This window comes from Pundamilia nyererei, unplaced genomic scaffold (assembly GCF_000239375.1).
Source record: "Pundamilia nyererei isolate P.nyererei 1_Seehausen unplaced genomic scaffold, PunNye1.0 scaffold00049, whole genome shotgun sequence".
Classification (NCBI taxonomy): domain Eukaryota; kingdom Metazoa; phylum Chordata; class Actinopteri; order Cichliformes; family Cichlidae; genus Pundamilia; species Pundamilia nyererei.
Window position 1 is genome coordinate 1,373,386 of NW_005187450.1, and position 14,086 is coordinate 1,387,471.

General features: G+C 41.8%; 1 protein-coding gene across 1 annotated transcript in view; it reads right to left on the reverse strand.

Moving 5' to 3' along the window:
- Positions 1-11,171: 11,171 nt before the first annotated feature.
- pex14 (peroxisomal biogenesis factor 14) overlaps positions 11,172-14,086 on the reverse strand; it is a 45,203-nt gene continuing 42,288 nt past the window's right edge. The window contains exon 9 of the mRNA XM_005732931.1: positions 11,172-13,338. Coding sequence (XP_005732988.1) covers positions 12,846-13,338 — 493 coding nt within the window. The 3' untranslated portion in view covers positions 11,172-12,845. The remainder of the gene's footprint in view (positions 13,339-14,086) is intronic.

Consider the following 14,086-nt stretch of genomic DNA (forward strand, 5'->3'; position numbering starts at 1 on the left):
ATCATCGGCCCATAAAAACGAAAAATCACCAGCGATGGCCAGTCCAGCTATGGTCGTGCCATCAGTTAACCCTTCGCGTGCCAACTGTGGCGCGCGTGCCCAGGGTTGCCGACCCCTGATCTAGATGGACAAACAAGCTGGAGCAAAACACGTAGCTTTGATTTTGTGATTTTCTGCTGATCTGTCCCTTTAAGAGTAAGACTTCAAGAACAGAACTGTAGCCAAGAGTGAAGTTTCCATGAGTACAGAAGAATCACTATTAAAGGCATTCATAGGAAAGTCTGACTTGTAACATGAGATAGTTTCAAACATCAAACACCAAAGCTGTTCTACAAAGATCTGCAAAAATCAAGCGATTTCCATCCGTTTTATATTTTCCACATTTACAGCCAACCACACAAAGAGAACTAGGATGTTTTTAAGCTCTTCAACATAGCAACAAGCGTTGACTTCATCCCCCTACTCCATGATTTCATGCACTAACAAATATATAATTAACTTTTAAAGATCCTCTCCTGCACAGAGCTCTTATGTACTTCCCTATATGCTCAGCAGATCTGAATTATTGCTCCTCTTGCATAACACCTATGTGTTTTTGTTTCTGGTCTGGTAACATTTTTTTTCCATAAACAGATCTCACATTCTTCTGGGGGCGGAGTATCTAGAAAAACGTAATCTTTAAACACTTTTTGTGTGTGTGAGGACCTACAGATAACAAACTATTCTTTTCTCACAGTTTTGATGGAACGTTCAGTTAGTAAAAACAAACAAATGGTGGTATGTTATTAACATCAAACACCAGAAAAACTGGATTCAAGTTTGACCAGTTCACACAGAAAATGGAACAAACTGCCTGGAAACTGCTGATTCGATCTTCATGGTCATGAAGCAGATAATTTTTCTTCTTCTTTTTTCTCTTTCTTTCTCTGAAAAGCTTCATTCCTTTTAGTTTCTGTTAGTGAGGGCGTGTCACAGGCAGGGATTCAGTGTTTTGTCTAAGAGCTTTTGAGTAGAAAAAAACAAAGTAGATGGAAACTTCATTGGCGATAGATAAATGTCGCAGATTAGCCGAGCTTTTGTTAACCTTTAAATGAAGTTTCTCCAAAAATGTTTGCGTTTATGCGTTTTGATGAGTCAGAGCCAGGTGCTTCCACCACTGATGCATTTTACATGCTGAAAATTATTTATTTATTTTTAAATAGCTGAAGCACTCATGTCTTCGATTGTAAGTTCAGATGTGACCGTCATGGTCAGAATTAAACGTGGTCACAGCGCTTAGCTGGGAACAAAAGCACTTCCCATATTTCTGTGAGCTCTGTTTGAAGTGAACACATTTTCACAAAGTGAGTTGGGGGGGGTGGAGTGATGGTGTAACGTTACATGGGACATGTTATTTGGTAAACATGCAGTTGTCATCTTACAAACACAAACAGAATCCAGTGGAAAGATTAGCGTTGAGGCCCTTTAAACAGCTTGTGAAAAACGAGCCTCCTGTCAGCCCTGTTACATAAATGTTTACTAAGAAATACCAAACATTGTGTTCTATTTGTTTTACTTTGCCTCGAGTTTGCCCATCGCCACAGATTAGTCATCCACAGAGTTAAACACAACTTTGCCAGCAGAGCAAACAACTAGTAGCAGACAGCGACCAGAAACAAGCGCGTAAAACGGTTGATCCGGGCTGGCTCACCGCCACGCGGCCATTACCCTTCAAGTAGTTCGCTTCAGAATTGGACCAGAGGTCTCCGGAGTTGAGTGGGAGCCTTTCATCACTCTATAATTCGGATCCAAAAGGAGAGAGCTCACAGCAAAAACAAAAGAAAAGTCAAATGGACCGGCGCTCTCTCTCTCTCAGAAGCTAGAGCAATTCTCATTCCACTTCATTTGCCACAGCGAAGCGCTGCTAACTGGCAACCGAGGCCTGCTGCTGCTGCTTTCTTGGCAAATGGAGAAGTTCTTAAGTGCAAAGCTGTAAATTTAGTTAATTTGACGTGAGTCCGAGGGGAACGGGATCATTTTCTTTCAGGGAAAAAGCCTGGCATATTGGCTGACAATAAGCTGGAATGGTCCAACATGGTGTTTCTGCTCAGCGATGACGGCTGGAACACAGAACAGACAGCGTTCGACAGAGCTGTAAAACCGTTTGACTCTGGCACCGGCACAGTGTGACTCATTTTTATGTTAATAATGTGAAAGCCTTTCAGCGGTAATTTCAGCAGAAAGAAAATGATGATGAAAGCGGCTTAAAGTGGTTTGTCTGTTTGTACATACAAGAGCGTTAGAAGTTATTGGGCGTGCATGTGCACCTGCATCGTTTTCGCCTTAATAATTGCTCTCGCTGCGAGCCGCGCAATCTGAAACGATGTGAAGAAAACGGACAAAGTCATGTGGTCGCACGATGCAGGAAGCGTCGCTCGTTTCTCACTTTCGAAAATGAGCAGTTGTAGGTCAAGCTGGAAAAAAAAAAACCCCAACAAAAAAAGATGAAGTTTTGGTCAGAGATGTGGAACCAAAACAGAAAATGTGTTTGTGCGTGAGAACTGGTTGAACTGCTGTAGTAATCTCCGACTTAAAGGAGAGCAGAAAAGGTTGAAATAAAACTATGATGAGAAAATGCAGCGGCCTCCGTGCATGAATTACAGACAATGGCAATAACTTTTGGTCTAAATCCTTCACAATGCCGAATAAACGGACAGTCTTTTAAAAAGCAGTCATCGCTTTTCTTTTTCTTCTTTTGTTTTAACTGCAAGGAAGAAGCAACAACACCGCTGCGCTCAACATTTCCCTCATTCAGCATAAACATAAGACCAAAACTGAAAGACTTGCAGCATGCTGGCAGTACGCCGCAGATGGTGAATGATTGCCAAAAGATGTGTTAGTGTAGTTAGGCTTAGTTAATGTATAATATCCCTCTGAACATTAGTTTTGTTTGCCCTATTTTGACTACCTGACTGCATCTTAAGTTCTGTGACCTTCTTTGGGGGCTTTTTTTTAAGCCTATTTGCTATGAAAACAGGGGAAATGTACCATTAAGGTCACTTCTCTCATGTGGTCCACACTGGCTGGTTGCGGGGTCACGCTAAACTTGAAATAGCTCGGTTGAGCAGATATGTGACAACTGTTGCGTGTGGTGGAATCTGTTTTTAAAGATTTAAACAAGACTCGGTGGGTTTCAGTGGGTTCGAGTTTGAGAGTTTCATGCCGTGTCTGGCCGGTGACACTGTAGCACAAGTGTTGGGGGGGATTTAAAATTAACGTGTCACAATCAGCTTTATTTCTGTTGAATGACTCTTGAATATCAGCAGCCCCGTATGAACATCACGAGAGCCTTTAAAAAGACCGGTTTCAGTATCACAGCTGCGACCTTCATAAAACAGAGCTGGGCAACAGGTGGGCATCATGTGTGTGCTAATCTTCCACATTATGGTTGTTGATAACAGACACTGCTCAGCACAGCTCAGTTAAAACTCAGTAATTTAATATGGAATACATCAGCAACGTGATATTTGCAGCATGGAAGAAGCAAAGGTTGGGAAGATTCTGCTGATGCTAATAATAGAAAATGTCCATCATTCACTTTGGGTTTCTGTTACCAGAAGAATTCGGAGTACCGCAGACCCTCCAAAACAAGACATTGGGTGTCCACTGAGGGATTTTGGGATTATTTTTTTTACTCGCTCTCCTCCCCTCTAAGGGCATGGAAATGTGGATTGTATTTCGCTGTGACAATCCATGCCAATTTTGGAGGACAAGGTCGATGAATGTACGGCCTTCCCCCTTTTTCGCAGACCCCATTTACTCATTACTACTCACACGTGTCTGGTGGGTGAACGCTTAGAGCTCTGGAAAACTCTGGAAGTGATTCAGCGCATACAGCTTGAAAGCTATAGGACATGATCTTATGAATCGTAAGTGTAGACTTTTGAAAGTTCTGCTTTTAATAGCCTTCAAGAGAGTAGAAAAATAAAGTCTATTTTAAAGTATTTACAGTAAACAGAAAAAAACTGTGTGACAAAAGGGACAAAACTGATGATTCATTCAGTCCTGTTGTTGTGTGTTATCTAACCTAACCTTCTTTTCTTTATAGGTTGTGTTTACTCATATGCAAGACGCAGTAAATTCCCGGCAACTTCTGTGGTAATTCGGTGGAGTAGTTACATTAGCCAGATTTTCTTTGTGTGGTTGGCCACCGCTGCACACTACAATTGTTGCGACCAAGTGCAATGCATTTGTGATCGTGTTGCTTACCACTCGCCATTCACAGTCAGTTTCCATCTTTGTGGGTTAAGACGGCAATAAAACGGTGATGGGGTCAAGTGGACAGCTACATGCAATCATAATATGATGATTAACTGTGATAAATCCAACTTGTTTCATGTACATACCCACAATTTCACTTTTGAATTCAGCCAGAGCCTCACAGATTTCCATCCTTCCATTAAGACGGCTAGTTGTTGAAAGCAACCTTGCCTTTACAACTAGAAGACAACCAGCTGGCATCCAGTTAAGTCCCCTATTGCAAAGATATGTGTCCCAGACAAGTTGCACTCTTTGGTGCAGGCTCACCTTAGCTGTAGCCTACTTTGCATGTTAATTAGCATTATGTTGCTAATTAGCATAAGCATATTATGTTTAGCATGATGAAGATGCAAAAATGGCCTACATGGTTTCGCATATTTCGCCCAATTTCGATTGCAGTTTTCCAAAACGCATATTCCCCGACTGGTTGGTAAATAATTCCTGGAGGTTGTTGCCTGTTGCGAGCTTAAATAAGTTGCACCAAAAACCTCCTTGTTATTGCTTTGATTGCTAACAAATTTCCATGGTCACAACTACAGGTGACCGGTGCAAACTACTAGAGTTCGGGACCATGTAGGCATGTTCCCTTCTGGTGTCTAAAGCAGTGGTGGGGAGGTTTCTTCTAACCAGTCAAAGTATAAACATTTTTTCCTCATAACTGGTGGTTGCAAGGTTGTCTTGGAGCAGTTTTAAGACCTCTGTGAATATGGCAGACAAGTTAGCACCAAGTGGTTAGTAGTCACCTGACTGCAGAACTTTAATAGACATGAACAAGTCTTAATTAAAATACTTGAATGTTCTTCAACAGGCTGTTCTTACACTTACCCACCTAACAAATCACATAATTTGTCAAAAAAAGTTGCATTTAAAATGTCTGAAAGCAGCAGATTGCTACCGCCAGCGGCCTGTGTCAGCACAATCACAGTGGCTATGTATCTTTACAAAAGTCTTTAAATGGTAGAAAATTTAAACAGGCGAGTTGCAAAAAGCAAAAATTCCCCCCGTACTGAAATTACTTAGAGAGAGCAAAGCCATATTTTTTTTTTTACCAGGTTGTAAACCTGTTAATTTTATAGCTGAAGATGGGAATTCCATCATGGGATTTTATGGGGATGGACTCACTTTTTGGAGTTAGCTTCAAGTAGCCATTCAAGGAACTGCAGTTTTTGGCATTTCCTTATTGGTTTAAAATTTCAGCCTTGAAGGCTGCTGCTTGTGAAAAATATGTGAAATACGCTATAAGCTCATTTTCCCATCAATGAAAGCTGGTAAAGCTAATGAGCATTCATCACTCAAACTCACCACTTTGAGCTCTTTCAAGGCTTAAAGCTATGCATTCTTGGAGTCCAGGGCTGCTTTAAGTAGCAGTTTGGTGCTGTTTTGACTCGTTTAGTATTTTACTAAAAGGTTTCACTGTTCTTTCTATTTGCATCTTTTTTTGTTGTTGTCAGATTTAATAGACTGGATCATGTGCGGCGTTAGGTTTAACTGATAACTCCCTGTTTTTTGTCTAAACATGGTCATAAACACTTTTTTTTTTTTAAAAAAACACTAACTAGAGGGTTTCAAAACTTTACGCACCAATAAGCAAGGTCACGGTGGCTTCGTCCCTCTGTTGCAAGCACTCTGTGGTCTTTCGCTGCAGCTTTACAGATTAACCACAGTCAGTGTTTAAATGCTTAGAGAAATTCTGTATAAAGTTAAATAGCTGTCTAACAGAACGCAAGGCCCATTGTGACTGCAAAAAAGCCAGTGCTGAACTCTCCCCCTTCATTTTCTTTTTCGTTCCACATCTCCCCCCTGCCTGGTCACTAGCATGCTTCAGGTGTTCCACAGTCAGGCCCTGTGATTAGTCTAATTTGCACAAACGCTAGCAAGCGTCGCACCTGTTGCCCCTGCGCCGCCTCCAGCCGCGGTCCCTCAGCCGGCTGACAGGCCTTCCCTTGGATAATCCAATCTCTCTACGAGTGCAGGACAAGGGCATTTGTTTTTTCTACCTCTTGTCTCCCCTCATGTTCTCATGGCCACCACGCTCCCGATGGCTCATTATTGGACCATTCATAAATACTGCCAGCCAGTACCCACCTCCCTGTTCTTTTAACAGCTTGCTGCTGTTTTCCCTCATTGCTCCTTACCAGCACCTTCCTTTACCTGTCAGTGAAGTGACTAAAGCTTTCCTTCAGGTTCAAAAGAGGCCCCACAGCCTTATACATGACAGCCCTCCAGTATCCACGTACTCCATTTGGATTTGAAACAGCGCCAGGAGAAAATCAAGTGACACGGGCCACACAAAGTGGGAGGGTGGGAGGCAGGGAATGTGATCCCACTTGATTGTTGAGAGTTTATATAGCGAGTGATGACAAAGTGCTTTATGACTTTGCGGTGTTCGCTGGGCTCTGCGATTGAAGCCTTATACAGGCAAAGCCCCCTGGTGACCTTGGCTTGTCAAATGTTCTCATTTTCACCAGGAAGGAGCCAGTGTTCAGCGGCCGCTCAGAGCTGGTAGGCTGCTTTTAGAGGGGCAGCCACAGAAAGCTTTTGGAGGTGACCTATGCTTCCTCACATTTATTGCTGAAGCACGTTTGAGGAATTGTATCATTCATAGAAAAACCACTAACCTATACGCAAATGTATATTAAAAAATACAATCAGTACAGCCCAGCAGCTCAGAGAATCTGAACTTACTCCAGAGCTTTGAGGTGAATGCTAACATGCTCACACTGGTAAAGTTTTATCATGTTTCCTTTTTAGTTTAGCACAGTAGCATGTGATCCCTCATGAACAGGCAATAAACATAATGCATGATGACGATGGGAATCTGGAAAAGTTGCCACATGTATTTGTTGAAACAGCAACTACTACGCAAGTAGACTTTTTTAAACTAATGCCGCCTTACAGGAAAAGTCCGAACATCATTGAAGTCCAGTTTGTAATGAGGGGGAACATGAACGTACGTACCACATCTTATGTTAATCCACTGAACAGGTTTTAAGACCAATCCCTATTATAGAATATTATCTAATGTTTATAGAAGCTTGAATCTGACACTTCATTCTGATATAATTTTAAATTTTAAATGTAGAGATACCTACTGTCACTTGAAATTTCAAGTTATGAAGTCCAAGTTTTAGAGATACATAACTAACCCAAGTATTTGACTTACGGATGGCAAACAGTTAAAAAAAATCATCAGGGTTCATTTGCATGATCAACAGTGCTTCAACATGCAGATCAAAGGAGCCAGGGATCAAACCACCAACCTTCTGATAGGTAGAAAATATAAGTCTAATATACTCCATTTATATTTTGTGTGTATATATGAAGATATCTAAATAATGTTCTCCTTACAAATTGGTATAGAGCCTGAAAGTCCAGTCTGAGCCCATTCCAAATTTGGACTTCAGTCTGGGTCAAAGCACTAGACCAATCAGACAGATCAATTTGATGAACTTTGATGAAAACATCTTGAAATAATTAGGAGAGAAACATGGATTTCCGTGGAGAAAATGGACATTTCCAGGTGATAAGTCAACCAGTTTTGTTTTCAAAGGTCTGATAACGCATCACGTACTGCTGTAGATTGCTCCCAGATACATACAGCGTTCACGCTATCTGACAGGGAAGAGGAACTGTCAGGTTTTCATCCTCTTCGGGAATTGTCCGTGACCTTTCCTATGCAAATCACAGAATGCTTCCCGTTGGAGGCAGATGTTTGGAAACTGGGTGGAGCTTGATGCTTGAAGAACTGGATCTGTGTTGCTAGGATGTAAATTACCCCAAATCACTGTGATGCAAAAACAAAAACTGAGCCAGGATCAACACTCAGGTTGTCAAAGAGTTTTAAATGAGTGGAGATGATGTGCGCACGTGTGTGTGTGTGCGATGCTGACAGAGCCACGGTAGCCCTCTGCTGCTGCAATGGGCTAACAGCCCTTGCATTGATCCAAGGAGACACTCAGCCCTCTAACCTGCTGAGTGCTCAGTTCCAGTGAACAATGGAGTTCAGAGCACGTCGATACACTATCCTATTGAGTGCTCTCCGTTTAGCAGCAAGATTGATGAGGTTAAGGCTCCCAACCGGGGAGCCAAATGGTGTCAAAACCAAGGTGTTGCTTTGGACAACCAATCCTTCACAGCTCTACCACGCCGAGAGGCTCTGGTTAGTGGCTAACATGCTATCCCTAACCAGGGAAAACATTTAAACAGTCACACGGTTTCTGAAAGGGAATGCAAATTGTTTCAGATGTTGTTGAAGCTGTTAAAATGCAGATGAGAATATGAGGGTAGGATAGATGGCGCTTTCTTGCCTGGAATGCACTGTAAAATCCCCAAGACACAAAATGATGTACAAGCAGATTTATTACTGTAGGTCCCTATAAATCTAAGGTTGGCCTGAACTCCAGGGAGAGGTTAATGGATTACAAAGGGATGTGGTATCAAGCCTCAGAGAAGTTTATACACCTCATCAATATGTGAAATGCTATTGATCATTTAGACTATGATAAATTAAATTCATACACTCGATAACGTATGGCAATAAGAATGCCTTGTGTAGGTGGAAAAATGCTTTTTTTTGAGCCCATCCACAGAAAACTACACATTGAGAAAATAAACTGTGGCAGTGATTTGATCTGTGATGTCAGCGCTTAGAAGGCCACATATTCATCAGCAGCCTGAGCTGTACATTTAAAGGAAATGAAGGTTCACTGAATTGTTTCCAAAGATTGCCTAAAAGTTTACTACAGAAAGATATGACAATAAGCTAAAATGACTTTAGGAAACACAACAACTCAACTCAACAACTGACATTCATACACAGCTAAAAAAAAATAAAAAAAATGCTGTAAAATCCAGTCCGGCTTCATCCGTTTGAAATATGGCGCCAAGTAGAAGCAGTGAGTCCAATACTTTTCTGCTGTGAATGTGATAAATATCGGATTGCCTTCAATTAAAGGGGAACTCCACGAAAGTCTGTAAAGGAGTACTTCTGCAAATGTGCAAGAAAGGAAGGAAAGGTTTTATAAAATCTTTGAAGCTCCAGAGGAAGCAGCATGAAATGTGATGATAGCACAGCAAGTCAAGTCTACATTAGCCACTACTTACACACTCTTAATGCCAGCTATGGTGTCTGCTGATGATTTGCAGTGTAGGTAATGTAGGCACCAGGTTTTGACAAGGAATAACAACATATGGAAAACCTCTTGGTTTAATCTGACAGCGCAAAGCTGAGCGCGCAGATCTGCTAAAATAAACCTTTATGGTTTTAGATAACAGAACTCGCCTCCTCCGGTGTTACCTCAGGTCATCCCTGGCATTTTGTGGCCCGTTTTTGCTCTGATCTTGAAATCCTCTCAAGACTTACTGTGTGGTAACAAACTCTGCGGTCATCATGCAGCAACCTCCAGGACTGAAAAAAAGGGCCAAAATCTGCAGTTCCTTGAGTCTGGCTCCAAAAGTGAGTCAAGCCATGTGTTAAAATGCCCAACTTAACAGCGGAAATAAAACTGCTTGCATCCAGATCCAAAAATATTTTCTCTACAGCAAATTTCCTCCATCATGACAACTGTACATGGGGTCATTTTTCATAACAAGTTTTAAAGTTACAGGCGTGGCCACTTTGACTGACACGTGGATGGACTTTCACTGCTCCAGACTTCTTTGTCGTGTTTGTGCTCTTTTTATAACCTCTGATTACAAAAACCCATGATGGTGGTGGCAATAATAAAAAACAAAAACAAAAAAAGGGGGGCTTTAAAAAACAATGAGCATCATCACAGTGGGTTTTTCCATCTTTCACATACAGCCTAGTCTCAGAAAAGGAAATTAGACTTTTTGTAGAACACCCAGACCATTATGAATAATCAAAATTTACTGTTATCAATATATTGCCAAACTGGTTGCAATATTAGTTTATATTGTTAGAAAGGGGATTCTGAAACCCTTGACCTCCAGGTGGGGGGACATGCCATACCACCCACAATGGAGGGCTGGTTTTGGCCAGTAGTGGTGGCGAACTCAATCGACCCCTCTGAACTGGGCTCTGAACTTTTCTGCACCGTTTGATGTCAACGAGATTGGGCAAGTATCAATATAGGTGGTTGGAGTGCTTTGCTGTTTGTTTTTACAATGTGTATAATAAGTTAAAGGATTTTCTGCTCTTTATATTTATTGGCTGTGTGTTTGGTAAGTAAGTAAATAAAGTTTTTGACTAAAAAATGATAGCAAAATAAAAGTGTCATATTCACTGAATTGAAAACTGAGTAATAAACCAGGGCACACAATACTGAAAACCATAGGAAAGGCACTAATGACTCATCTGTAGAAATAAACAAACCTTCACCTATTTAATGTATAGCCGCGTCCACTCATTTCTGGAGAGAAAGCTGAAAAAAAAGTCCCTGCTATGTCATGCTTTCTGAAAATTAACTAGAGTAGAGGAATATGTACTTACAGTATACATGCTTGACTGGTGGTGGAGTTACAAACGGATTACAGCTGGTTATGAAAGGAAACCACACCCCAAAAGAAAAAAAAGAAAGTCTAAAAAACTGATATACAGAGATTCTGGTGTGGCTAAAAGTCTCAAAATATTTCAAATCAAACAGAAAAAAATCAGGGATATAAGAAAAACATACAAAAACAATTGCTACCTGATCTGCAACTGAACATATTAATCCATTTAATCTCCCAGACTATTAAAAGCAGCAAAAATTGAAGACCTAAAGGGCAAGTTCTGTGTAACTTGAGCTTGATAACAATTTTGCAATAAGCATAATCTATAATTGTACAGTTGCTTTTTAATACTAAAGTGCAGCGAAGTGTGTTCTGCGTGCACTGTTGGTTTTAAAATAAATATAGGAGATTCTTGTTGAGATAAATCAAATTTATTACAGTTAGAACTGCAGTGAAGACAGTGTTTATTCAGTAAGTTACAGGGAAAGGACCCGTCACTGAAACTACAGTGGTTCTGAGGCATACTGAGTACACATACACACAAAAGGAAACAAAACAAAACAACCTTAACTGCAATGTTTCCTGTTAAGGTTAAGCTTAATGTCAATTCAAATCACTAAACATACAATCTGCAGGCCAGGACAGGATCTCAGAAATGTGCAGTGTCCCCTCCACCTTTTCTGTGTCCCAATGGAGGCCATGTGTTGGAAGTGGAAATGGCACAAGCTGATATCCCTTCTTCTCACTCATGGACTCTTCTTGTTAGCTAGAGACGGAGTGAGTAATTCAATAAGTCAAGTATTCATTTATTACTTTCCTTTTCAATCATGGGGCAATTTTCTTTTACTTCCCCCATCCACCTCCACACTGAGAAAGAAAAAGTGATACGAGTTCTGCAACTTCCATCTGTGGCAGCGCTCGTCGTCTTACTGCAGCTTAATTACAAAATATTGGCGCCGTTTTCTGTAAAGATTACTCACTGTAGGAGGCCCTACATAATTTGGACCGGAGGGTTTGTCACAGAAAATAATACAATGCAACTGGGCTTTCTGTATTAGATTTCCGCTTTTAGCCTCCTTGACATTTCAAGCTGCATGAACTAATACATCTGTTATTTGTTGATCATTTGATTATTAACATACTTCACAAACCAAATCAGCTGCCCTGCTGGAGACACAGATACAGCTCAGCAGACAGCCTTCGGTTTTTCTCCCGCAAACACGGCTCGCAAAGATGCACAATTCAGCCCACAGTGAAAAACGAAAGTGGGGGGAGAGAGAGAGAGGGAGAGAGAAAAAAAAACATTTATCTTCCCCTCCTTTGAGCGTATGAGCACTCTGACACCGGCATGGAACAAAGCCCGTCATCACATTCTAATCTCGAATTTCAGGGGTTTTATTTCACCCAAATGCCACCCTGCTGGCCTTGTAAATTATTGACAGACTGACACCAATGCGAAAGGACACATAAAAGAGGCTAAAAGCTCCGGCCCTGGAAGAGCTTGTCCTCTCCTATTCCCATCAACAGTGAGACAAACTCTGCTAATGCTCCACTGGAACCTCACGGTAACACCGAGACTCAAGCACCACCTTATGATTCCTGACCCGCAGATGCGCTGTACAGCAGACATATTGTGTGCGGCGCTGCCTCTTTGGTCTGAGTCTTAGTACAATCACAAGGACACCGAGGCAAAGCTGAGGATTATCTGATCAAATCATGGAAATTAAAGGCAGTAAGTCACACATGGTTAGTACTGCACAAAGGCTGATAAAAGTCATTCTGATTTGACTGCTGCTTGTCACTTGTCCTTTCAAAGAAACATCACAACAGTGCTTGGCTCGGGATACAGTCATTTAGTTTGAAGAAAAGTAAAATGTGGTAACCTGTGTGTCATCACACAGGTCTGGCTCTTCTTATACTTGCACTCCTACTCCTCCTTCTGCTCAACGTTATGATGTGACAAAAGCACGTGGAAACTGACAAAAAAAAAGAAAGAAAGCAAGAAAAACCTGTATGTGAGAGCAGCGAGAAACAAAGCTATCAGCAGGGATGAGAGGTGGTCTTCTGAAGTGTTTTTGTACTCTTATGTTGGTCTAATCGACTTCGCTCTCGTTGCTGGCACCTTCGGGCCGCCTCAGTTTGTCTACCTGTTCATTAATCTGTCCGTCCCCACCTCGCCGGTCCTCTGTCTGCATGCTTAGACCACCCTCCTCCTCCTCCTCCTCCTCTCCTTCTTCTTCTTCTTCTTCTTCTACATGGCTGACATCATCTTCATCTTCATCTTTCCTCTCCTCCTCTCCCTGCACCTCCATGCGAACCTGGTCGAGGGGCAACGCTGTGCCCAGGCCCACGGTGCAAATATCTCCATTGATACCATGGGCTCCATCGGGCCCTCCCAGTGCATCCTGGGGGCTGTGGAGTCCATTTTTGACGGGGGAGGAGGTGGTGGACTCGTTGCTGAGAGGGGAGATGTCACTGCTGCTGTTGGTGTGGTTAATGGACGGCGTGCTAGATGCTGCAGGTGGCTTCAGGGGGATCTGCCATGAGGGGATCTTAGGAACAGAGGGAGTGGAGGGGAACTGTTTCCTGTAAAGGGTGACAGACAACAGCGTTGAACAGAATTAGGCCTGATTGCAGCTTCATCACAAACCTCGCTGTGATCAAAAGACGTGAAAAGAGCTTTCCCACGATGTAAACAACCATATTTGGACATAATATGACCACAAAACCATGTATAACTTTCCAGCCAAGCTCACGTCTCAACACTTTTTTGCATTTTAGCATGCAGCCGCACACTAACCACCCTATGTAATTCTCATAATTACAACAGAGAAAATGTTTTTTTCTCTTCCCCCCGAAACAGCCAGATGTTCATCACACCTGGTAAAGATGCTCTAAGATTTTTTAATTACACCCACTGCAGCTTTTAAGATCAAAAAGACAATGTTGAATGGGTTTCAGCACTTCTTGGTGCTTAAAAAAACAGTTTGGAGACGTTTTGGATCATTTGAACAGGAAAGGAACAAGTTTGGAGACAGATGGTGATACGGAGCCTTTATTTTGTAATTCAATCCTTTGCCAGAAAACTCATTGTGACAGTCAGGATGAAGTCAAGAAAGCAAATGACAAAGGGATTATTACTGATTAGAATGTATGAGGGGAAGAAAACAAGCTCAACTACACAGTACTGAGGCAATTTTCGTCCTCGCAGGTTTTCTGATGTACACTCTTACTTCAGGCTTCATTATAGACACTAATACATAATCATGCATGCTAATGGGCCTGACTGAGCTGGGCTGCGGCTGACTAGATTGCGGAACAAAGCTGAAAAGAA